The sequence below is a fragment of the Hylobates moloch genome, unplaced genomic scaffold, assembly GCF_009828535.3.
Source record: "Hylobates moloch isolate HMO894 unplaced genomic scaffold, HMol_V3 SCAFFOLD_4, whole genome shotgun sequence".
NCBI lineage: Eukaryota > Metazoa > Chordata > Mammalia > Primates > Hylobatidae > Hylobates > Hylobates moloch.
The window spans coordinates 92,901,762-92,923,853 of record NW_026652279.1 but is presented as its reverse complement, the minus strand read 5'-3'; the positions used below and the strand labels follow the sequence as shown (position 1 = coordinate 92,923,853).

General features: G+C 44.6%; 1 protein-coding gene across 2 annotated transcripts in view; it reads right to left on the bottom strand.

The window, feature by feature from the left end:
• Positions 1-8,663: 8,663 nt before the first annotated feature.
• Positions 8,664-22,092, bottom strand: part of FLT3 (fms related receptor tyrosine kinase 3) — a 99,212-nt gene continuing 85,783 nt past the window's right edge. The window contains exons 21-24 of one of the 2 annotated variants that reach the window (XM_032150576.2): positions 21,701-21,812; positions 21,267-21,366; positions 20,558-20,663; positions 8,664-9,563 (exon numbers count right to left, since the gene is read on the bottom strand). In XM_032150576.2, coding sequence (XP_032006467.1) covers positions 9,441-9,563; positions 20,558-20,663; positions 21,267-21,366; positions 21,701-21,812 — 441 coding nt within the window. In that variant the 3' untranslated portion in view covers positions 8,664-9,440. The remainder of the gene's footprint in view (positions 9,564-20,557; positions 20,664-21,266; positions 21,367-21,700; positions 21,813-22,092) is intronic. The other variant, XM_032150577.2, reaches the window with a different exon arrangement.

Sequence of the window (22,092 nt, the reverse complement as noted above, 5' to 3'; positions counted from 1 at the left end):
CGTAGTCGTGAAGTCAGGCCTGGGGCCTGAGATCAATTTTTTAAAGTAGTGCTAGGGCGCCAGCTGCTGGCAAGATTACTACAAAGGCCTGGTGGAAAGGGCTGCCCTCTACAGCAACAGCCTGTGTAGGAATAGCAAGTTGTATTCCTCCTCGGTGTTAAAAATAGTTAGTTATGTCAGGGACAAAACTTGACCCAAACTAAAACAGAATCTGTGGTAAGAATTTGGTTTAATAAGAGTTAATTTTCATTTCTCCTTAAGAGGTTCTTAAGTGCCATTATTCCACAGAGAATGTTGCCTTTTTTTTTTTTTTTTTTTTTTTTTTTTTTTTTTTTTGAGACGGAGTCTTGCTCTGTCGCCCAGGCTGGAGTGCAGTGGCGCGATCTCGGCTCACTGCAACCTCCGCCTCCCGGGTTCACGCCATTCTCCTGCCTCAGCCTCTCCGAGTAGCTGGGACTACAGGCGCCCGCCACCACGCCCGGCTAATTTTTTGTATTTTTGGTAGAGACGGGGTTTACACCGTGGTCTCGATCTCCTGACCTCGTGATCCACCTGCCTCGGCCTCCCAAAGTGCTGGGATTACAAGCGTGAGCCACCGCGCCCGGCCAATGTTGCCTTTTAAATAGGCAACATTTGACACATACGAAAGAAACGTTCCAAAGCACAGCAGCAGCCAGGCATGGTGGCTCATGCCTGTAAACCCAGCACTTTTGGAAACCGAGGCAGGCGGATCACTTAAGCCCTGGAGTTCAAGACCAACCTGGGCAACATGACAAGACCCCGAAAAATTAGCCAGGTGTGGTGGCACATGCCTATAGTCCCAGCTACTCAGGAGGCTGAGGTGGGAGGATGGCTTGGGCCTTGGAACTTGAGGCTGCAGTGAGCTATGATTGCACCACTGCACTCCAGCCTGGGCAACAGACTGAGACCCTGTCTCAAAAATAAATAAATAAATAATAAATAAATAAATAAATAAATAAAGTACAATCACACCTCGAGCCACTATCCAGCCAAACTGTCAACCCCAAACACTACTCATATGTTATTAGTGTGAGAATAGTGTAATTGTATTTTCATATAGTACATCAGCGAAACAAAAAACACTTCAGCTCCATGTTAATACCATACATGAATCCTAAAAGCATAATGTTGATTTACTCTTAAGAATGCAGGATCTCTCACGTCTGTAATCCCAGCACTTTGGGAGGCCGAGGCGGCAGATCACAAGGTAAGGAGTTCAAGATCAGCCTGACCAACATGTGGCGAAACCGCATCTCTACTGGATTGGGTTTTTAAAGTTTTATTTTAAACTGACAAATAAAAATACAAACATTAGCTGGGCACGGTGGCAGTTGCCTGTAATCTCAGCTACTCAGGAGGCTGAGGCAGGAGAATTGCTTGAACTTGAGGGCAGAAGCTGCAGTGAGCCGAGACTGCACCATTGCACTCCAGCCTGGGCAACAGAGTGAGACTCTGTCTCAAAAAAAAAAAAAAAAAATGCAGGATCTGGAGGTTTACATGATACTATTTTTATAAAACTCACGGACAAGAGAATATTCACTTTCAAAGAAATCCTTTGGTGACTTTCATACTGCACACTGCAATGAATGTGCTCCACTGGTGATGCCAGGTATAAATGTATTTTTTGGGCTTCAATCAGACAAGTCATACTAAAAATGTGCATGTGGCCAGGCATGGTGGCTCACACCTGTAGTCCCAGCAATTTGGGAGGCCGAGGAGGGCGGATCACTTGAGGTCAAGAGTTCAAGACCAGCCTGGCCAACAAGGCGAAACCCCCATCTCTACTAAAAATATAAAAATTAGCCGGACATGGTGGCGCATGCCTGTAATCCCAGCTACTTGGGAGGCTGAAGCATAAGAATTGCCTGAACCCAGGAGGCAGAGGCTGCAGTGCCGGGATCATACCACCGCACTCCAGCCTGGGCGACAGAGCGAGACTCTGTCTAAAAAGAAGTGCATGTGTCCTGAACGAAATCAGTTTTGCAGAAGGGAAAGGCGGGCATTTCTACAAGTGTTAACTCACATTTATTTTCCTCCCTATCATCACCAGAAAGCATTTTGGGACAAGCAGTTTAAGCGGGCTTACCAAACGCTTGTGACTCTAGTCCCTCCTCAGATCCTATCCAGATAATAGAAGAATATAAAAATGAAAATAAATTAGTGTGGCACTAAAGCTAGAAAGACCGTTAGCAGACCAAACCAGAGAGGACATTCTAGAGAAGGCAAACCAGGCCGGGCACAGTGACTCACGCCTGTGATTCCAGCACTTTGGGAGGCTGAGGCAGGAAGATCGCTTGAGCCCAGGAGTTTGAGACTGGCCTGGATAACATACTGAGACCCCATCTTCACTAAAAATGAAAAAATTCATTGGGCTTGGTGGTGCCCACCTGCAGTCCCAGCTACTCAGGAGGCTGGGGTGGGAGGATCACTTGGGCCCAGAAGGTCAAGGTTTCAGTGAGCCGAGATTGCGCCACTGCACTCCAGCCTGGGAGGCAGAGTGAGACTCTGTCTTTAAACAAACAAACAAAAAGGTAAAGCAGATGAAACCTTCAGTTCTGCCAAGGAATCTTTGAGTCAGCACAAGTGGACCCATCACAAGGTTCTCAAGTTGTAAGCAACAGAGGCAGACGTGGGCTCACGACATCAGAAGGGGATTTACTAAAAGGATACTGGGTGGCTCAGAGGAAGCCTGGAGACCAGGCTTGGGAAAGAAGAGAGACCAGAACAGCTCCAGGGATCTAGACAGTGGGAACTGTTGCCATTCTTCAAGACTGGAACTGTATGAATAAGCTCAAACTCTTTTTCGTCCTTGCCTGAATCTAGCCAAGATATAAAGTTCCAGAACAAGAAAGGAAGTTGATTAGCCTTGGGTGGGTCAAGAACCCTACTTGGTTAGAAGGCAAAGCTACCTGTCTAAAGTCCCAACAAACTGCATTATGCTGGGGAGAAGTAATATCCCAAATTACAGCGCTGCTGCTGTGAAATGGGAATTGATACTGGATGGCTGAGGAAACACATAAGCACTGCAATAGGGTCTTTAAAAATAATAAATATGGATCCAGTGTGGTGGTTATGGATATACTAATTACCCTGACTTGCATACTATAGATATGCTAATTGCGCCTGTAATCCCAGCACTTCAGGAGGCTGAGGTGGCAGGATCACTTGAGGCCAGGAGTTTGAGATCAGCCTAGGCAACATGGCGAGACCTTGTCTCTACCAATAATCAAGATTAATAATAATAATAAATACAACAAAAAATTAAAAATAGAACTACCTTATGATCCAGCAATCTAATGTCTGAAGATTTACCCAAAAGAATTGAAAGCAGGGTCTTTTTTCTTTTTCTTTTTTGTTTTTTTTTTTGAGATGGAGGCTCACCCTGTCTCCAAGGCTGGAGAGCAGTGGCGCCATATTGGCTCACTGCAGCTTCTGCCTCCTGGGTTCAAGTGATGCTTGTGCCTCAGCTTCCCAAGTAGCTGGGACTACAGGTGCACGGCACCATGCCTGGCTAATTTTTTGTATTTTTAGGAGAGACAGGGTTTGTATTTTTAGGAGAGACGGCCAACAGCCATGTTGGCCAGGCTGGTCTTGAACTCCTGATCTCAGGTGATCCGCCCACCTCAGCCTCCCAAAGTGGGGAGATAACAGGTGTGAGGTCACCGTGCCCAGCCTAAAGCAGGGTCTTCAAGAGATATTTGCACACCATGTTCATAGAGGTATATTCACAATAACCTGGAGGTGGAAGCAAACCAAATGCTCATGGAAGGATGAATGGATAAACAAAATGTGGTAAATACATACAATGGAATCGTATTCAGCCTCAGAAAGGAAGGAAATTCTGACACATGTGTAACATGGATGAACTTTGAGGACATTATGCTAAGTGCAATAAGCCGGACACGAAAGAACAAATATTAAATGATTCCATTTATAGGAGGTCCCTAAAGCAGTCAAACTCAGAAACAGAGAGTAGATTGGTGGTTGCCAGGGACCAGGGGAAGGGGGAATGAGGAGTTAGTATTTAAAGGATGCAGAGTTTCAGATTGGCAAGATGGAAAGAGCTCTGGAGATCTGTTTCACAACAGTGTGAATATACTTGATTCCATTTATACTTAAAAATGGTTGGAGTGGTACATTTTATGTGGGTTTTTTTTACCACAATAAAAAATAAAGACAGATATGAGAAAAAGAGATGAAATGAGAATTATAAAAAGCTAAGAAATAAAAGTAAAGAAATACAGAAAATCACATAATAGTAGAAACCAACAGTCATCTCAAGGTAAGTGTTAACAGGGGATTGGAGACGGCAAGTTATTAGCTCAAGTTTCAATTTCCTCAGAAAAAATTGGTGTAAGTTTAGAACTTACTTCATAAGGTAGTTAGGAAGACTAAATGAGATAATACACATCTAGTTCCCTGCACAATGCCTAGCACATAACAAGGGCTTCACAGATATGCATATTGGGCAAATATTGACACATTGTAAAGAATAAAAGGCATGTCTGACAATATAGCCAGTGTGATTTCATTTACGTAAAAAACAAAGATTTATGTGTGTGTGTGTGTGTGTGTAACTATGTGTATGCAGTGTAAATACATACATATGTATGTATGTGTGTATATATATATATATATATATTTTTTTTTTTTGAGACAGAGTTTTGCTCCTGTTGCCCAGGCTGGAGTGCAATGGATCCATCTCGGCTCACCACAAGCTCCACCTTCTGAATTGAAGTGATTCTCCTGCCTCAGCCTCCAAGTAGCTGGGATTTACAGGCATGCGCCACCATGCCCGGCTAATTTTGTATTTTTAGTAGAGACGGGGTTTCTCCATGTTGGTCAGGCTGGTCTCCAACTCCCAACCTCAGGTGATCCGCCCACCTCAGCCTCCCAAAGTACTGGGATTACAGGCATGAGCCACCGTGCCCGGCCGTGTAAATATATTTAACAAGAAGATGGGGGAAATATACCTCAAACTTTTTTATTTTTTCAGAGACAGGGTCTCACTCTGTAGCCCAGGCTGGAGTGCAATGGTGTGATCATGGCTCACCACAGCCTTGAACTCGTTTGAGCAATCCTCACACCATAGCCTCCCAAGTAGCTGGGACTACGGATACACACCACCACTCCCAGCTAGTTTTTAAATTCTTTTTATTTTTGTAGAGATGGGGTCTCTCACCACATTGCCCAGGCTGGTCTTGAACTCTTGGCCTCGAGTGATCTTCCCATCTCAGCTTCCCAAAGTGCTGAGATTACAGGCATGAACCACTGCATCCAGCCAATACCTCAAACTTTATCAGTAGTTTTCCCAAAGAAGTATTTTGGGATTTGGGTTGTGCAAATAAAAGGTCCCACTTATTATTATAGGTAAAAATAAAATAATTTTTGATTTTTGTTTTTTTTTGAGAGAGAGTCTCTCTCTGTCGCTCAGGCTGGAGGGCAGTGTCGTGATCTTGGCTCACTGCAATCCCCGTCTCCCGGGTTCAAACAATTCTCTGCCTCAGGCTCCCGAGTAGCTGGGATTACAGGTGCCCGCCACCATGCCCAGCTAATTTTTGTATTTTTTAGTAGAGACAGGGTTTCACCATCTTGGTCAGGCTGGTCTTGAACTACTGACCTCGTGATCCACCTGCCTCAGCCTCCCAAAGTGCTGGGATTACAGGCGTGAGCCACTGCGCCGGGTCAAAATGATTTGATTTTTAACATCAAGCATATTTTATGTTTTTACTTGAGTAAGTAAAAAAGTGATTGACTATGTATACTTATTGTATCTTGACTGTATACCCAAATCAGAGTTAAGCATACAACTTGGCATAAATCATATCCGCTTTCAAACTTCTTAAAATTCTGTTGAGAAGACAGGACATTTACTTAAGAAGATAAATAACAGCATAAGGTGTGCAGGCTCTTCATTAAGATACAGACCAGAAACCCTTACATTTCAGTGCAGGAAGCCATCACTCATGGGCGTGGAAACTGGCAAAGACTTGAAGGAGAAGAAAGAGCTGAAGTCTGGTCAGGAAGCAAGGACGTAACTAGGAAGAGTAGAAGTTGACATTCCAAGGAGAGGAAAACCGGAGGTGGGAATGTTCAAGACATACTTGCTAGAGGGACAGGCTAGGCAGCCAGTGCTGAGCAATGCTGAGGCCAGGCTGTGGGTGCATGGAGTGCTAGGAAGAGAGCGTGGCTTTTGCTGCTAGACCCTGGGAACTAGCTGCTAGACCCCAGGAAGCCCTGCAGGCAGCAACATATGCAAATCAGTACTTTAGGAAGATGAACCTGGCAGTGGCTTACAGAAAACACTGAAGTTTTCAGTGGAGAGATTGGAGGAAGAGTTAGGTGAGGAAGGAGTCACAGGATCCTTGGGGTGTTGCTTTGCCAGCTGGAAACCTTTGTGGCTCGTGATGCCTTCTGCCTGAGTACTGCTCGCAGCCTCTGGGCTTATTCCACCCACTCAGCCCAGCAGGCTGGCTCAGCTTGCACTATGGGCCCAGATCCCACACCAGCCACGGGCGAGCCAGGTGCAGAGCCAGGAGGGGTGCGTGGGTTAGTGACCAAGGGTCCGACCACTCTGTGCAGCCAGGCACACTGGCTGCTGCAGCAGGGTGGGCAGCTCCAGGCACTGGCACAGGTGCCGGCTCAGGGTGAGGCTACAGCTGGGTTAGATATACCACATGCTGCTTCCGCTGCAGGCACCCGTGTCTGGATGAGGGGAACACGGTGGCCTGGCAGTTTGGAGATGCCAGGAACCACAGAGCCCCAAAGAGGCTGTCACAGCCCTGGCTTGGGGAGCCCCTAGGTCTGGGCCCCCTGAAGGGCCACATGTCTTCTCCCCTTGTCACCAGGTTGTTACAGTTCTTTCATTCCCATCATTCAGTGGGTCCGAAGTTCTTGTCCAGTGTCTGGGAAGAATGAGGTACTCGCACACGTGTAGGGCGAACAAGGCAGAGGGGAGCTTCACTGTGCAACAGAACAGCTCTCAGGAGACCTGAAGGGGGTAGCTCCTTTCCACAGTCAAGTTGTCCTGAGGTCTCTACAAGTCTGGCTGAGTTGTGGGGGTCGGGGAGGGGGGTGTGGGGAGCGGAGAGGTTAATGGGCTTCAGAAAGGAGAAAGTTCATACTGATTGTTGGTGCATGGGCCAGCGAAAAAGCACCAGAATTTCTCACTTCCTGCTGGGGACTCCACCCGGAACTGATAGCTTGGCCCCCATGCTTCAGGCAGTCCCTGGCTTGAAGGTGGGGCTTCACTGGGGACCTGACCCCTTCTGCCCAGGAGGCTATCTGCCTCCTGCTACCGTCAATTATGTCATCCACGGTGCCCAGACTGTTCCTGCTGAGGGGCACCTACAGGCCCATGCCCAGCCACCCTCAGCCCTAGCTTGGCCTCCCTCCTGTGCTGGTCGGTGTCCAAAGTCCAGAGGGGGCCAAGGCAGCAGGAGGCTGGCATGTCAGCACCACCCTAAGTGAGCACACACCTGGCAGGGTGGTGACAGTGCCGGGGCTCAGCCTCAACATTGCTCCAAAATCTGAGTGCCACCAGGAGTGGAAAGAGGCCAGGCAGCAAGAACTGACACTTGTGAGCAGTGGGGGCAGGAAGGGCTTCCCCAGCCGGGAGCGCAGGGACGCCTGAGTGACTCCTTCCTCACCTAACTCTGGTGGCAGCTGCTCCCAGGAGGGTGGGGCTCCCGCCTGGCCATCTCAAAAGGGGGCGGGCCTCCCAGTAGCTCCATGGAGCACACAGCCCCTGTGGCTCCCACACAGCAGCTGGCATCTTTGCAGTGGCCACTCCAGATGGGCCACTGCTGCCATTAAAAGGGCTGGTAATCTAAGGGAGTTTATGGTGACCTGGTACTAGGCAAAGGATTAAAACTATAAAGGAAAGCACAAATGATGCTGTTAGGTCACACTGAGGTGCCAGGCATTGATCTACATGAGGTATATGTTTATGTTCTATATTTCTGTATTTCTAAGCTACATATATATTTAATTCATCTAATTATTCCAGCAACTCTATAAAAGAGATGCCATTAGTGGTCCCATTTTTCAGAAAAGGAAACTGAGGCTAGAGAAGTTGAGTTACTTGCCCCTGATGACACAGCTAAGACCAGGTGAAAAGAGAATTCCAACCTGGGCTGACCGGTTTCAGAGCCCTTGTCCCTCACCACTACACACAACAGGAGGTAGAGGAGAAAGAAGAGGCAGAATTTGGTGGCACCTGTCGTGTAAGTGGAGGTGGGCAGGGTAGGGGCACAAGCCAAGATCATAAGCCTACGGGATGGAGGGTGCTAAGCTTCAAAGGACAAAGAGGGCTGGTCGCCGTGGCTCACACCTGTAATCCCAGCACTTCAGGAGGCTGAGGCAAGAGAACTGTTTGAGGCCAAGAATTTGTGACCAGCCTGCACAACATAGCAAGACACCATCTCTACAAAAAATTTTAAAAATTAGCTGGGCGCAGTGGCTTGTGCTCGTAGTCCCAGCCACTCAGGAGGCTGAGGTGGGAGGATCGCTTGAGGCCAGGAGTTTCAGGCTGCAGTGAGCTGTGATCTCACCACTCCACTCCAGCCTGGAAGACAGGGTGAGACCTTGTCACTAAAACATTAAATAAACAAACAAATAAATAAAAATAAAACGAAGGGGACTGTGGGGACAAGAGTAACTTTATTGAAAATACTAATCCTCCATGTTACTTCTGACTGGCCCTGAGTCTGGGAAGGCCGCCAAAGTGTCTAGGTGATGTATTACTCTTTATGGTAGAACACCTATTCATTATAAACTTCCCCCAATACAACCCCTGTTGTTGCAGAAATCTTAGGCTGTGACAACCATAGCCGCCTACGCATTCCTTATATCTTGGGGTAAAAGCACACATGCTTGGAAGGAATGTGTAGGTAGCTATGGGTGCACAATTTCAGGGGGTTCATGAACTCCAGTTAAGACCTGCCCTAATTATACCATGTAAATAATTCAATAATGGGCAATTCTGTAGTAGAAATTTTATTCCCATCCATAAAATATATCACTAAAGAGCTGAAAAACTTACATATTATTTTTTAACATAGATTTAAAAAATCATATTAGCTTCTCCTTAGCAAAATGCTTTTGTTTTATGTATTTACAAGAATATACCATACTTCAGGTGCACAATTCACTCAAGCCAGCCTGAGAAGGCCTTGGATGCAGATCGATGCTCCAATAAAGTTCATTATCAGCTCCTCCTGCCTTGTGACAGGATGATTTGATTTTACAAAAGTCCCTTTGAAAACAAGAGTAAACGCAGACAGCTTCTAGAGAAAAGTCTGGCGAAGCAGCAGTTGATAATAGATTTTCTTTTAGTGATGAAATTAATCTTGTTTTGGTAATCTACAGCCTGTTAGGGATAGGTGGAGGGATGAAGTCCTTAAAACTAAATTGTTCCTCTATGAATCTTCGACCTGAGCCTGCGGAGAGAGTGGCCCCGAATCCGTCTCTGTGCCGAAAGGTGGCCTGTTCTGGTAGGTGTGAGGACGTTGTGAAACACGACCATCCACATTCTGATACATCTGAATGTGGGAACGAGACAGAACACTGATTACCATCTGATGTAGATGTACATGTTATGCGCCCATATTATAAGTTATTTAAATAAAAACAATTGTTCTATGTAGACAATTACTTTTTTGCTTGTTTGTTGTTTATTTATTTATTTTTTGAGACAGAGTCTCACTCTGTTGCCCAGACCGGAGTGCAGTGGCACAACCATAGCTCACCGTGGCCTTGATGCTCTGGGTTTCAGCAATCCTCCCACCTTAACCTCCTGAGTAGCTGGGACCACAAGCAGGCTCCACCATACCCCGCTAATTTTTTAATTTTTTGTAAAGACGAGGTCTCACTATGTTGTCCAGGCTGGTCTCAAACTCCTGGGCTCAAGTGATCCCCCACCACCCCAGCCTCCCAAAGTGCTGCGATTACAGGTGTGAGCCACTACACCCGGCCTAGACATCACTTTTAAAATGTTTAAGCTGATATATAATAGATGTACATGTTTTCAGGAAATGTGCAGACAAGTACTTTTATTATGCATAAGTCTCAGAGGATATTCTACATAACTAAAAAAGCAATTTTGGTCCTTTTATTAATGGAGAAATCAAGTCATAGTCAACTATTTTATTTCATTATTGAGTCTACTCTTAGATATAAAATGTCACTCTAGAAATCCTAAAACCATGCAGAAAAATCATAAAAGAGAAAGGCCACAAAGGAAATCTGTTAATTATGGAGTTAATACAAGGGACTGATTCTTCGGTTTTCCCTTGGGAGTTTCATGACTTTAAAATTTTTTCTCTGAAATGAAGAGATTTACTTTCCTTTCCCAAATATGAAGTTAACACGCATTCATATAGATAATTTGAGAAATACAGAAAGAGACATAGAAGGCCAGGCCCAGTGGCTCACGCCTGTAATCCCAGCACTTTGGGATGCCGAGGCGGGGAGATCACCTGAGGTCGGGTGTTCGGGACCAGCCTGGCCAACATGGAGAAACCCTGTCTCTACTAAAAATACAAAACTAGCTGGGCGTGGTGGTGCGTACCTGCAGTCCCAGCTACTCGGGAGGCTAAGGCAGGAGAATTGCTTGAACCTGGGAGGCAGAGGCTGCAGTGAGCCTAGATTGCACCACTGCACTCCAGCCTGGGCGACGGAGCAAGACTCCATCTCAAAAAAAAAAAAAAGAAAAAGAAAAAGAAAAAAGGCTACAAGTCATGACAAGTACCCACCATTATAGACAGCTTGCTATGCACACACAATTTTGTGTCTGTGGGCTCAGGCTGTATATTCTATTTTAGAGCCTTATTTTTGAATTATCAATATATTGTTATTAAACTGTTCATATGTTGCCTGTGTCACATATTTATATTATTCACTAAGGATGGCCACATTTTTTTTTCATAGCAGCCTAGAGTTCCATAGTACTGATGCGTCATAATTAACCTTTTGACCAACTAGTTATACAAAACAAAGTGAAAAGTGCACACTCGATCTAGTCTGACGCTGGGATAAGCAGAAGTCGAATTGCTAGATCAAAAAGGATGCACACTTGAACTGTGATACACAAGGCCAGGCTGCCCTGCAGAAAGGCTGTATTTATTTCTACTCCTATCAACGGTGCCTGGGAACTCTACATTTTCCAGAGCCTTCTGAACAATGGGTATGTCAGCCTCTCATATCTCTTCTCTTTTGCTGAGCAAGAAGTTCTATCTCCTTAACTATATATGTTTCACTATCTGCGAAGTTGGGCCTTTTTCCTATACTTTATGTGCATTTGTTTTCATTTTGAATATTTCCTTTGCCTTTTATATACATAAAAGGCTATATAGGCTGGGCATGGCGGCTCACCTCTGTAATCCTAGCACTTTGGGAGGCCAGGGCAGGAGGACTTCTTGAGGCCAAGAGTTCAAGACCAACCTGGCCAACATAGCGAGATCCTGTCTCTAAAAGAAAGAACTTTTTAAAAGGTGATACATTTTTATTATTATTTGTTTATAAGAACTTTATGATTTAAGAATCATGCATTCTATTTAAATTTTATAGATTTGCTCCCTTCCCACAGCCCTTGTTACTGTCTACTTCTTTTTCTTTTTGACAGTTTTAGTATGAACTGTCCAGACTGCCTCCTACACTTCACTATTCTTTCTAGAAAATTGTGTGTGTGTGTGTGTATGTGTGTGTGTGTGTGTATCCTTTGACCCAAAATATATCAATTGTGAACCAGGTGTTGCACAATGACAGCTTTGCTTGTACCCTGAAGGATAAACAGTAACTACTCATGCATGCCTTTTGCGAAGTAGACATAGCAGTTAGTTAGCATTTGTTGAACCTGTTGAATCCAAATGTACATCTCTACCACTGAATTTCTAACCATCTCATGAAGCTTGTGTAGCATAAATACCAATAACACTTCCAATCTTCCACCTGAATTAACTAACATATGCTCTTCATCCTGTCTCACTGTCTAGAAGTTTCTAGAACCATCTCTGACACCTCAATCTCTCTCCACTCCCATAGCTAGTTACTGGGTATAGTTGTAATACATCACTCTTTTCCATTTCTTTAAGTGACCTTTCTTTCCTTTTTTTTTTTTTTTTTTTTTTTGTTGTTGTTGTTGTTGCTGTTGTGACAAAGTCTCATTCTGTCGCCCAGGCTGGAGTGCTGTGGCATGATCTCAGCTCACAGCAACCTCTGTCTCTCAGGTTCAAGCGATTCTTGTGCTTCAAGTAGCTGGGACTACAGGTGTGTACCACCACACCTGGCTAATTTTATATTTTTTTAGTAGAGACAGGGTTTCACCATGTTGACCAGGCTGGTCTTGCACTCCTGGCCTCAAGGGATCCACTCACCTAGGCCTCCCAAAGTGCTGGGATTACAGGCATGAGCCACCACACTCAGCCACTGTTGTTTTTAACAAGCCCACAGGTAACATCATAAACGTGACCTTTAAATGACTTTTTAAATACATTCTCCTTATGAAATTGTGAAACAAACCCTAGGTTTTCAAAGAAGTACATAAATTTTCTTATACTTTAAAAAATGGTTCTTTTTTCCTTAGTTATCTCTTCCTTTTCATCTGAATGTTATTTATTTGTGCTTTTTTCTTTTTCGAGACAGGGTCTCGCTCTGTTACTCAGGCTGGAGTACAGTGGTGCAATCACGGCTGGCTGCAGCCTCAACCTCCTAGGCAGAAGTGATTCTCTTGTCTCAACCTCCTGAGTAACTGGAACTACTGGTGTGCGCCACTACACCTAGTTAATTTTTAAATTTTTGGTAGAGATGGGGTCCCATTGTGTTGCCCAGTCTGGTCTCAAACCTCTGAGCCCAAGTGATCCTCCCACCTTGACCTCCCAATGTGCTGGGATTACAGGCGTGAGCCACCATACCCGACTTCTTTTTTTCTTAATTGTTCACTTCAAAGATAGTAGCTTTAGTAGTATATTTGTATACTTTGTTGATATACAATATTAATATACAGTATAGACTACACTCAGACTGCTGTATTCAAATCCTAAGTCTGACATTTACCATGTTACCTTAGGCAAATTACTTAACCTCTCTGTGCCTCAATTTACTAGTCTGCTAAAGGGGTAATAATAGAACCTACTTCAGGAGATTGAGGTGAGGATTAAGAGTTATTAATTTTGTGGCTAATACATTAGTAAACTGTATGATTAAATACTCAAAAAATGTTAACAATTACATTATTAGTTCAAAAAACAACTTTTGGTTTTCCTGATCTTCGCTATTATTTTGCTGTTGCTACTTCTTCTGTGTCATTAAATCTGGCTATATCTCTATTAATTCCTTCTTTCTGCTTTGTTCATTCTCCTCCTCCTCTCTCTCTGCACTTTCTTCTTTATTGTTGTTTGTTTTTTCCCTAGCTTCTTAAATTGAAAGGCTAATCAGGCTAGGTGTGGTGGCTCACACCAGTAATCCCAGCACTTTGGGAGGCTGAGGCAGGAGGATTGCTTGAGGCCAGCAGTTTGAGATTAGCCTGCACAACGTAGCAAGTTCCCCATCTCTGCAAAAGAGAATTTTTAAAAAGCTACTCAGGAAGCTGAGGTGGGATGATCACTTGATTCCAGGAGTTTGAGGCTACAGTGACCTATATAATCATGTCACTGCATTCCAGCCAGAGTGACAGAGCAAGAACCTGTCTCAAAAAAAAAAAAAAAAAAGGAAAAAAAGGTTAGTTATTGATTTTCATTTTTCTTTGTTTTCTAATAAATGAATTTATAATTACGAATTTGGGTAACTCTCACGGGTTTTAATAGGCAATATCCATTTTTACTCCTTTTCCCTCTTTCCCCTTCTTCTTAAGCAAAGACTTCCTTAAGAAGCATGATTTTTATTTTATTTATTTTTTGAGACAGTTTCGTTCTTGTCACCCAGGCTGGAGTGAAATGGCGCAGTCTAGGCTCACTGCAACCTCTGCCTCCTGGTTTCAAGCACTTCTCATGCCTCAGCCTCCCAAGTAGCTGGGATTATAGCTACCCACCACCACGCCCGGCTAATTTTGTCTTTTTAGTAGAGACGGGGTTTCACCAGGTTGGCCAGGCTGGTCTCGAACTCCTGACCTCAGGTGATCCACTCGCCTCGGACTCTCAAAGTGCTAGGATTACAGGCGTGAGCTACCACGCCTGGCTGATTTTTAATTTTGGTATATAAATTTGGGGGCTTTTTTGGTTGGGTGATTTTTTTATTACATTGTGTTGAGATTAGTGAATGTGGCATTCACTAACGATGTATGTTAACAACTTTATTTATTCTGAGATTCTCTTTCCTAAGTAGGCTAACTGATTGTTGCCATTTTGTGTTTTATTTTTGTATTTTCAATTTTTATTTATTTATTTTATTATTTAGAGATGGGGTCTCTCTCCTTTGCCCACATTGGAGTGCAGCAGCCCAGTTATATAGCTCACTGCAGCCTCGACTTCCTGGGCTCAGGGGATCCTCCCAGCTCAGCCTCCTGAGTAGCTAGAACTACAAATGTGCACCACAACACCCAGCTAATTTTGTGTTTTCTATTTCCATGAATTCTCTTTATTTTTCTCTTCCCCATTTTGTTGGACTGATTATGTTTTCTATGGTCATTTTTTTCCCCTGTACTGAACCAGAAGTTATATGTTACATTTCTATCTCACCCATATCTTTCTTACACTTTTAACACCCACATGTAATCTTATGTTGATTTCACCATGTGGCTGCTCGCGCTTCAGAGCTTCTGCAGGGTCCCAGGACTTCTTGCTGCCTTTGTGTTAGCCTTGTCCTTGTTTTCCCCAGGCATCCTCTGGTGGGTTTTCCCTCTGCAGTGCAATTTTAACTGCTTTCATTGTCTCAGGGATTTTCCACAGTTTCTGGTCCACAAAAAGATCTCTTTCTTACTGTCAAAGCCAATTATGGCCTCAATTTTAAGTTTAGTTTAGTTTAGTTTTGTTGAGACAGAGTCTTGCTCTGTCACCCAGGTTAGAGTACAGTGGCATGATCATGGCTCACTGCAGCCATGACCCACCCCCAGATTCAAGCGATCCTCCCACCTCAGCCTCCCTAGCAGCTGGGACCACAGGAATGTGCCACCACGCCTGGCTAATTTTTAAATTTTTTTGTAGAGATAGGGTTTTACCATGTTGCCCAGACTGGCCTTGAACTCCTGAGCTCAATCTATGTTTGTGCCTCAGCCTCCCGAAGTGCTGGGATTATAAGTGTCAGCCACCACACTTGGCCTCCCTTCTCTTTAAAAAAAAAAAAAAAATTTCCTATAATTTATGCAGCCGAGTAGGAGAGGGGAGTGATGTTAGTTCAGATCCCTTTTCTGAAACAGGGGACAAGCATGTGTCCCCTTTCATCAGCCCACGGCCCCTGCCTAGTGCACTCCCCCTCAGCATGCCCATCCCTGCTGCTGCCGCCCCTCTCAACTGATGTCCTGACATCTCATCTTCTGCCTCGTTTTTCCAAACTTCTTTTTTTTTTTTTTTTTTTGGGGACGGAGTCTCGCTCTGTCACCCAGGCTGGAGTGCAGTGGCGCGATCTTGGCTCACTGCAAGCTCCGCCTCCCAGGTTCACGCCATTCTCCTGCCTCAGCCTCTCCGAGTAGCTGGGACTACAGGCGCCCGCCACCACGCCTGGCTAATTTTTTGTATTTTTAGTAGAGATGGGGTTTCACCATGGTCTCGATCTCCTGACCTCGTGATCCGCCCCCCTCGGCCTCCCAAAGTGCTGGGATTACAAGTGTGAGCCACCGTGCCCGGCCTTCCAAACTTCTTTTATGCTCTTTTTCTTTCTCATTCCAGAAATGTTTGCTGAGCGCCTTCTACATGCCTAAGCATCATGCTAGCAGCGGGGTCTATAATGATGAACCAAACAGATGTGGTCTCCAACTTGTTTTCATGCTGACTTCACTCATTTACTTAATATCACATGGCAAGCACTACCCCATGGGGTGTAAAGATGAACAGGAAACAGTACTTACCCTCACTACTGAAGTCTAGTGATGACAGAGAGAGACCCATAATATAAAGTCATCCTACGCTAGGATTTGAGTCTCACATGGAATTGAGCGTTGAAAGCGTTATGAGAATTCAGAAGAAGGAGCCTGAAATCTGACTAGGGAAACTGGGGGAGGCTTTGCAGAACACAGAATATTTGACCTGGTTCTTAAAGACTGAAGCATGTTTGTCCATCCTAAAAATCTTCATCGGTTCACCACTGTCTAAATGCCTAGACATGTAATCATGTAATCAGTGATCTCCCTGATCTAATCCCATTGGTGATGAGGTTAGATATAAAAGCCTTAACCTATGTTTCTCCATGTATTTCCCACTCTTTCTCTCTGGTTCTCTGAGGGCCCTTTTCCTTCCCTAGTCCTTGATACAGAAACAGATTCTGGCCGGTCATGGTGGCTCATGCCTATAATCCCAGCACCTTGGGAGGCCGAGGCAGACGAATCACTTGAGCTCAGGAGTTTGAGATCAGCCTGGCCAACATGGTAAAACCCCGTCTCTACTGAAGATACATTAGCCAGACGTGGTGGCAGGTGCCTGTAATCCCAGCTACTCAGGAGGCTGAGGCACGAGAATTGCTTGAACCTGGAAGGTGGAGGTTGCAGTGAGCCGAGATCACGCCACCGCACTCCAGCCTGGGTGACAGAGTGAGACTCTGTCTAAAAAAAATAAATTAAAAAGAAAAGAAAAGGGGTGGGGGGAGGGATAGCATTAGGAGATATACCTAATGCTAAATGACGAGTTAATGGGTGCAGCACACCAACATGGTACATGTATACATATGTAACAAACCTGCACGTTGAGCACATGTACCCTAAAACTTAAAGTATAATAATAATAAAATTTAAAAAAATCCCAAGGGAATAAAAAAAGGTTAACAAGGACTAACTGAATGATGGTGTCTAATATCTCAGTTTTCAGATGTAATTTACATAAACTGCTAAAAATGAGAGAATTGAGTGCATGTAAACGGGATAAATGTTTCAGGTGAACTTTTTATGTAAATTAAAATCTTAAAATTAAAAAAAAAAGAAAAGAAAAGAAAATAGGGCTGGGTGGGGTGGCTCACGCCTGTAATCTCAGCACTTGGGAAAGCCGAGGTGGGTGGATCGTGAGATCAGGAGTTTGAGACCAGCCCAGACAATATGGTGAAACCCCGTCTCTGCTAAAAACACAAAAATTAGCTGGGCGTGGTGGCACGTGCCTGTAGTCCCAGCTACTTAGGAGGCTGAGGCATAAGAATTGCTTGAACCCAGGAGGCAGAGGTTGCAGTGAGCTGAGATCGTGCCACTGCACTCCAGCCTGGGTGACAGAGTGAGACTCTGTCTTAAAAAAAAAAGAAAAGAGGAGAGGAGAGGGGAGGGGAGGGGAGGGGAAGAGAGAAGATTCTACAAAACCATTCACAGATGTAACAGGGAAGATCACCCTGGGGAAGGTGACAAGGCCAGTGTTCCAACCAAGGGACTAGATAGGATTCTGCAGAGTGGGCAGGGCTGCCTGCGCGGCTGTGTGGGTTGTGCCTTGTGCCAACAAAAGTGCCCAGCAGAGCGGGCAAGATGGCTGAGACCCACTCCAAGCTCTCCTCCTTCAGACTGGCTTAGACTGGGGCAGGCTGCATGAGCCCTAAGTAAGGGGGTCCTCTGGATTCCTCCCACCCGGGGAGGGGGGCATTTCCTTCCTTCCTTCCTTCCTTCCTTCCTTCCTTCCTTCCTTCCTTCCTTCTTTCCTTCCTTCCCTCCCTCCTCCTTCCTTCCTTTCTCTTTCTTTCTTTTCTTTCTTTCTTTCTCTTTCTTCTTTTTTCTTTCTCTCTCTCTCTTTCTCTTTCCTTCCTTCCTTCTCTCTTTCTTTCTCTTTTTCTTTCTTTTTCTTTTTTGAGACAGAGTCTCACTGTGTCACCCAGGCTGGAGTGCGCTGGTGCCATCTCAGCTCACCGCAACATCCACCTCCCAGGTTCAAGCGATTCTCCTGCCTCAGCCCCCCGAGTAGCTGGGACTACAGGCATGCGCCACCATGCCTGGCTAATTTTTTGTTTTTAGTAGAGATGGGGTTTCGCCATGTTGGCCTGGCTGGTCTGGAACTCATGACCTCAAGTGATCCGCCCACCTCAGCTTCCCAAAGTGCTGGGATTACATGTGTGACGCACTGCAATGGGCCATGGGGGCCTGTTTTCTAACCTGCTTAAAGGAGCTACCATTTTCTCTGGGTGCTTCTGACACTGGTCACAGAGGGTCAGGGAACAGAGTGGAAGGAATTGGGAGAAAAAGCTGGTGAACCGCCTGTCCCTTAGCATGGATTCCCTCAGCTGATTAATCACGCACGGATATGTTGCCATTCAATGGTTCCTGATACCTGACAGGTCCCCTGAACAGAGGGGACCTGGACATCCTGTGCGTATGGGGACATGAAAGGAGAAGCTCAAACCAAGACCCAAGTGGTCCTGAAGCCTCCATCCTGGCGACATGACCTTTGCACTTTTCTTTCCTCTCTACCCCCCCATTCTCCCTGTATATTAGGCACAGCCATTTACTTGCCACTCTACTTTTTCAACTTTGGACTTTTATTTATATGATTCATTTATCCTGGAATATCTTACTCACCCTCTACTCTCCAGCAGCCAACATGCTACTCAGTCCTCACATCCAGCTCACAAGTTCCCCACAAATCCACACCCAACTATGCAATGAGTAACATCAATCGGTCCTCTCTTAGCCAGGTGTGGTGGCTCATGCCTGTAATTCTAGCACTTTGGGAGGCTGAGGCAGGTGGACCACTTGAGCTCAGAAGTTTGAGAACAGCCTGGGCAACATAGTGAGAGCCCATGTCTACCAAAAATACAAAAAAATAGCTGGGCCTGGTCGTGTGTGCCTGTGGTCCCAGCTACTTGGGAGGCTGAGGTGGGAGGATTGCTTGAGCCCACAGTACGGAGGCTGCAGTGAGCTGAAATCATGCCACTGCACTCCAGCCTGGATGACAGAGCAAGGCCTTGTCTCAAAAAAAAAAAAAAGTATACAGCTAGACAGCTATACATGTACATATATATTCTTTCTCTACCAGCTCACTTCCTGTTTCATTCTATAACTCTTCTTTCAGTTTACCTTATAGCGTCATGAACAGTTTATAGGTATCTGTGCAATAGGCTATAAGTCTGTTGGAGGCTTTCCATTTCCTGCGGCCTTTTGACCCAATTCTCTGACAATAACCTAGTTTCTATATAATTTTCAAAAAAAATCACACAGTAGGAAAGTACACACTATCTACCCAGGTCTATATAGAGAATACAGAACTGAAAACAGACTCTTAACAATTTAGAAAGGAGGACAGACAATCTACTTAAAAATCAGATTTATATTTAACATTTTATGGAGTAAATACCAAGTGCCCAGTATGTGCTAACTCTTTTCACATACATCACCTGATTTACTCCTTCTTACAACTCCATGAGGTGAGATTTGTTAATCACATATTTCAGGTAAACAAAGTGAGACGGAGACTCCCCAAAAGATTAATTACTTATCAAGTAAATGATGGAGCCAAGATTTGAACCTCCGTATTGGGAGCTCAAGGTTCTCTCCTTTATTTACTTCATCTGGAGATGGCTCTTTTCACTACACCAGGTGGTGGTGTTGATGGGGGAAGTGTTAGCAAAGAAATTCCAAGTTCCCAAAGCTCAAAAGATAATCTAACTTAACAACCCATTTTACAGGTGAGAAAACTGATGCTTAGAGAAGTAAAGTGATTTGCTATAATGGACACAATTAGGAGACAGAGTGGTAGAGCTGGTATTCAACCCTCAGAACTCCAGGTCAATGCTCTTTCCACGCTACCATATAGCATGATTGAGTCATGTGATTTTTCCACACTGATGCTTCGTAAGAAAGGGCTAGTGGCTTCTGGAGGCCAGGGATTATTTTTATTTAGTTTTATTTAGTTGTCTACTTCACTGCACTGAACACTTAAGAGCTTTTAATTTATTAATCATTTGGCTGAAATCAGGAAAGGTGTTGTTGTTTTTTTTTCCTAAAAACATTTTTATCAATAAATATGTCTTAGGGCAGGCACAGTAGCTCATGCCCTGTGATCCCAGCACTTTGGGAGGCTGAGGTGGGGGAATCGCTTGAGCCCAGGAGTTCAAGACCAGCCTAGGCAATACAGTGATACCCTATTTCTACAAAAAATAAAAAAATTAGCCTGGCATGGTGGTGCCCTCCCGTGGTCCTAGCTACTTGGAAGGCTGTGACTGGAGGCTTGCTTGAGCTTGGGAGGTCGAGGCTGCAGTGAGCCATGATCACGCCACACACTCCAGCCTGGGCCACAGAGCGAGACCTTGTCTCAATAAATAAATAAATAAACAAATAAAGTCTTACCCCATACAACTTTGAAAGGGCAACCCAGAAAAACTGCAACGAGAATGACAACTTGGTACCTTTGGTTCACAGGAAGTCAGCAACAAGTGTTTTAATTTACCAATTTCCTTTATAAAGCTTTATAAAGTCCTGGCTGCTACATACCGCTTCTTCTGCATCTGCCAGCTGACATCCTAAAAATGAAGTCAAATTATGGAAGGATGGCCGTTTCCTTGAGTCAAAAGCCCAGCAGGATTGCATTATAATGTATCTGTAAAAGCAATAGAACAAGGAACAAGATGAAGAAGTCTGAATGAAGCAAAATGGATCATTTTCCATATAATGAAGCACCATTTATTCCTCTGGAGCTACTTATTTACAGCATGTTTGTTTTGTGGCAAGTTCTCTACCAGATTTTGAATTCATATCCGAAAGGAGAAATCAGATGATGGGCAGAAATGCATTTAAAGAAATGTGACGTAGTGTGGATAGACTCAAATCACCTTCATGGAGCCCTCAAGCAAAGGAATTAAAACCGGGAAACAGGTGCGTCTGAGGACAGGCAAGGTTCAGCTTTGTTCAGAAACTCCCAAAACAAAGAGTTTTCTTTTCTTTTTAAAATGGAATCAGACAGCTGGGTGTGGTGGCTCACACCTGTAATCCCAGCACTTTGAGAGGCTGAGCCAGGAGGATTGCTTGAAGCCAGGAGTTTGAGACCAGCCTGGCCAACACAGCAAGACCTCACTTCTATTTTTTAAAAAAGAATCCTATACACTTCGCACTAAGGAGTTTGACTTTTTTTGGTCATGCATTTGGAAATAGACAGACTGTACATTTCTGATTTCAACCAAATTACAGTCTGACTTGAACTTACATTTCTTCGGTAGCATAAAATGGCTGATCCATTTTAAATCCATTTCGAATCAGTTTGTAGAAGTTAGCATCAACTGGAATGCCAGGGTAAGGATTCACACCTGAGGAAAACATTAGACAATTGCAGCCATTCATCCATTTCTTCATTTGTTTATTGATTCATTCAATTAACAAACATGTATTGAGACCTGCCATGTACCAGACACTGTTGCAGGCACACGGGCTGCAGCTGGGAAAAAGAAGTCACGGTTCACGCTCTCAAGCAGGTTATAGACCAGTGAGGAAGACAGTCTAAAGGACACCAGCAAATAAACATAAAGTCATGGGCTGCAATACAAGTAAGACCCATCAGTATTGGGGGAGGGGTGGGGGGCACCGAGAGAGCAGAGCATGCAAAGCCCAGAGCCAAGGGAGGTCAGCAGCTGCCCAACTTACCAAGTGAGAAGATTTCCCACAGCAATATTCCGTATGACCAGACATCACTCTTAATGGTGTAGATGCCTTCAAACAGGCTTTCAGGGGCCATCCATTTTACAGGCAGACGGGCCTGTGGAAAACCCAGAGGAGATAAGATGGTGAATTTTCCACATACAGACATGACTTCTTTTCTCTTGTATTAAGATGAAATGCATCATCTTCCTAAGACCACTCTTAATGCCTTATTGAGAAAATCACATTCCTCACGTGAAAGGTTTTCACTTTCAAATTAACATTCTAATTGGCGTGAACCCAGGAGGCGGAGCTTGCAGTGAGCCGAGATCGTGCCACTGCACTCCAGCCTGGGTGACACAGCGAGACTCCGTCTCAAAAAAAAAAAAAAAAAAAAA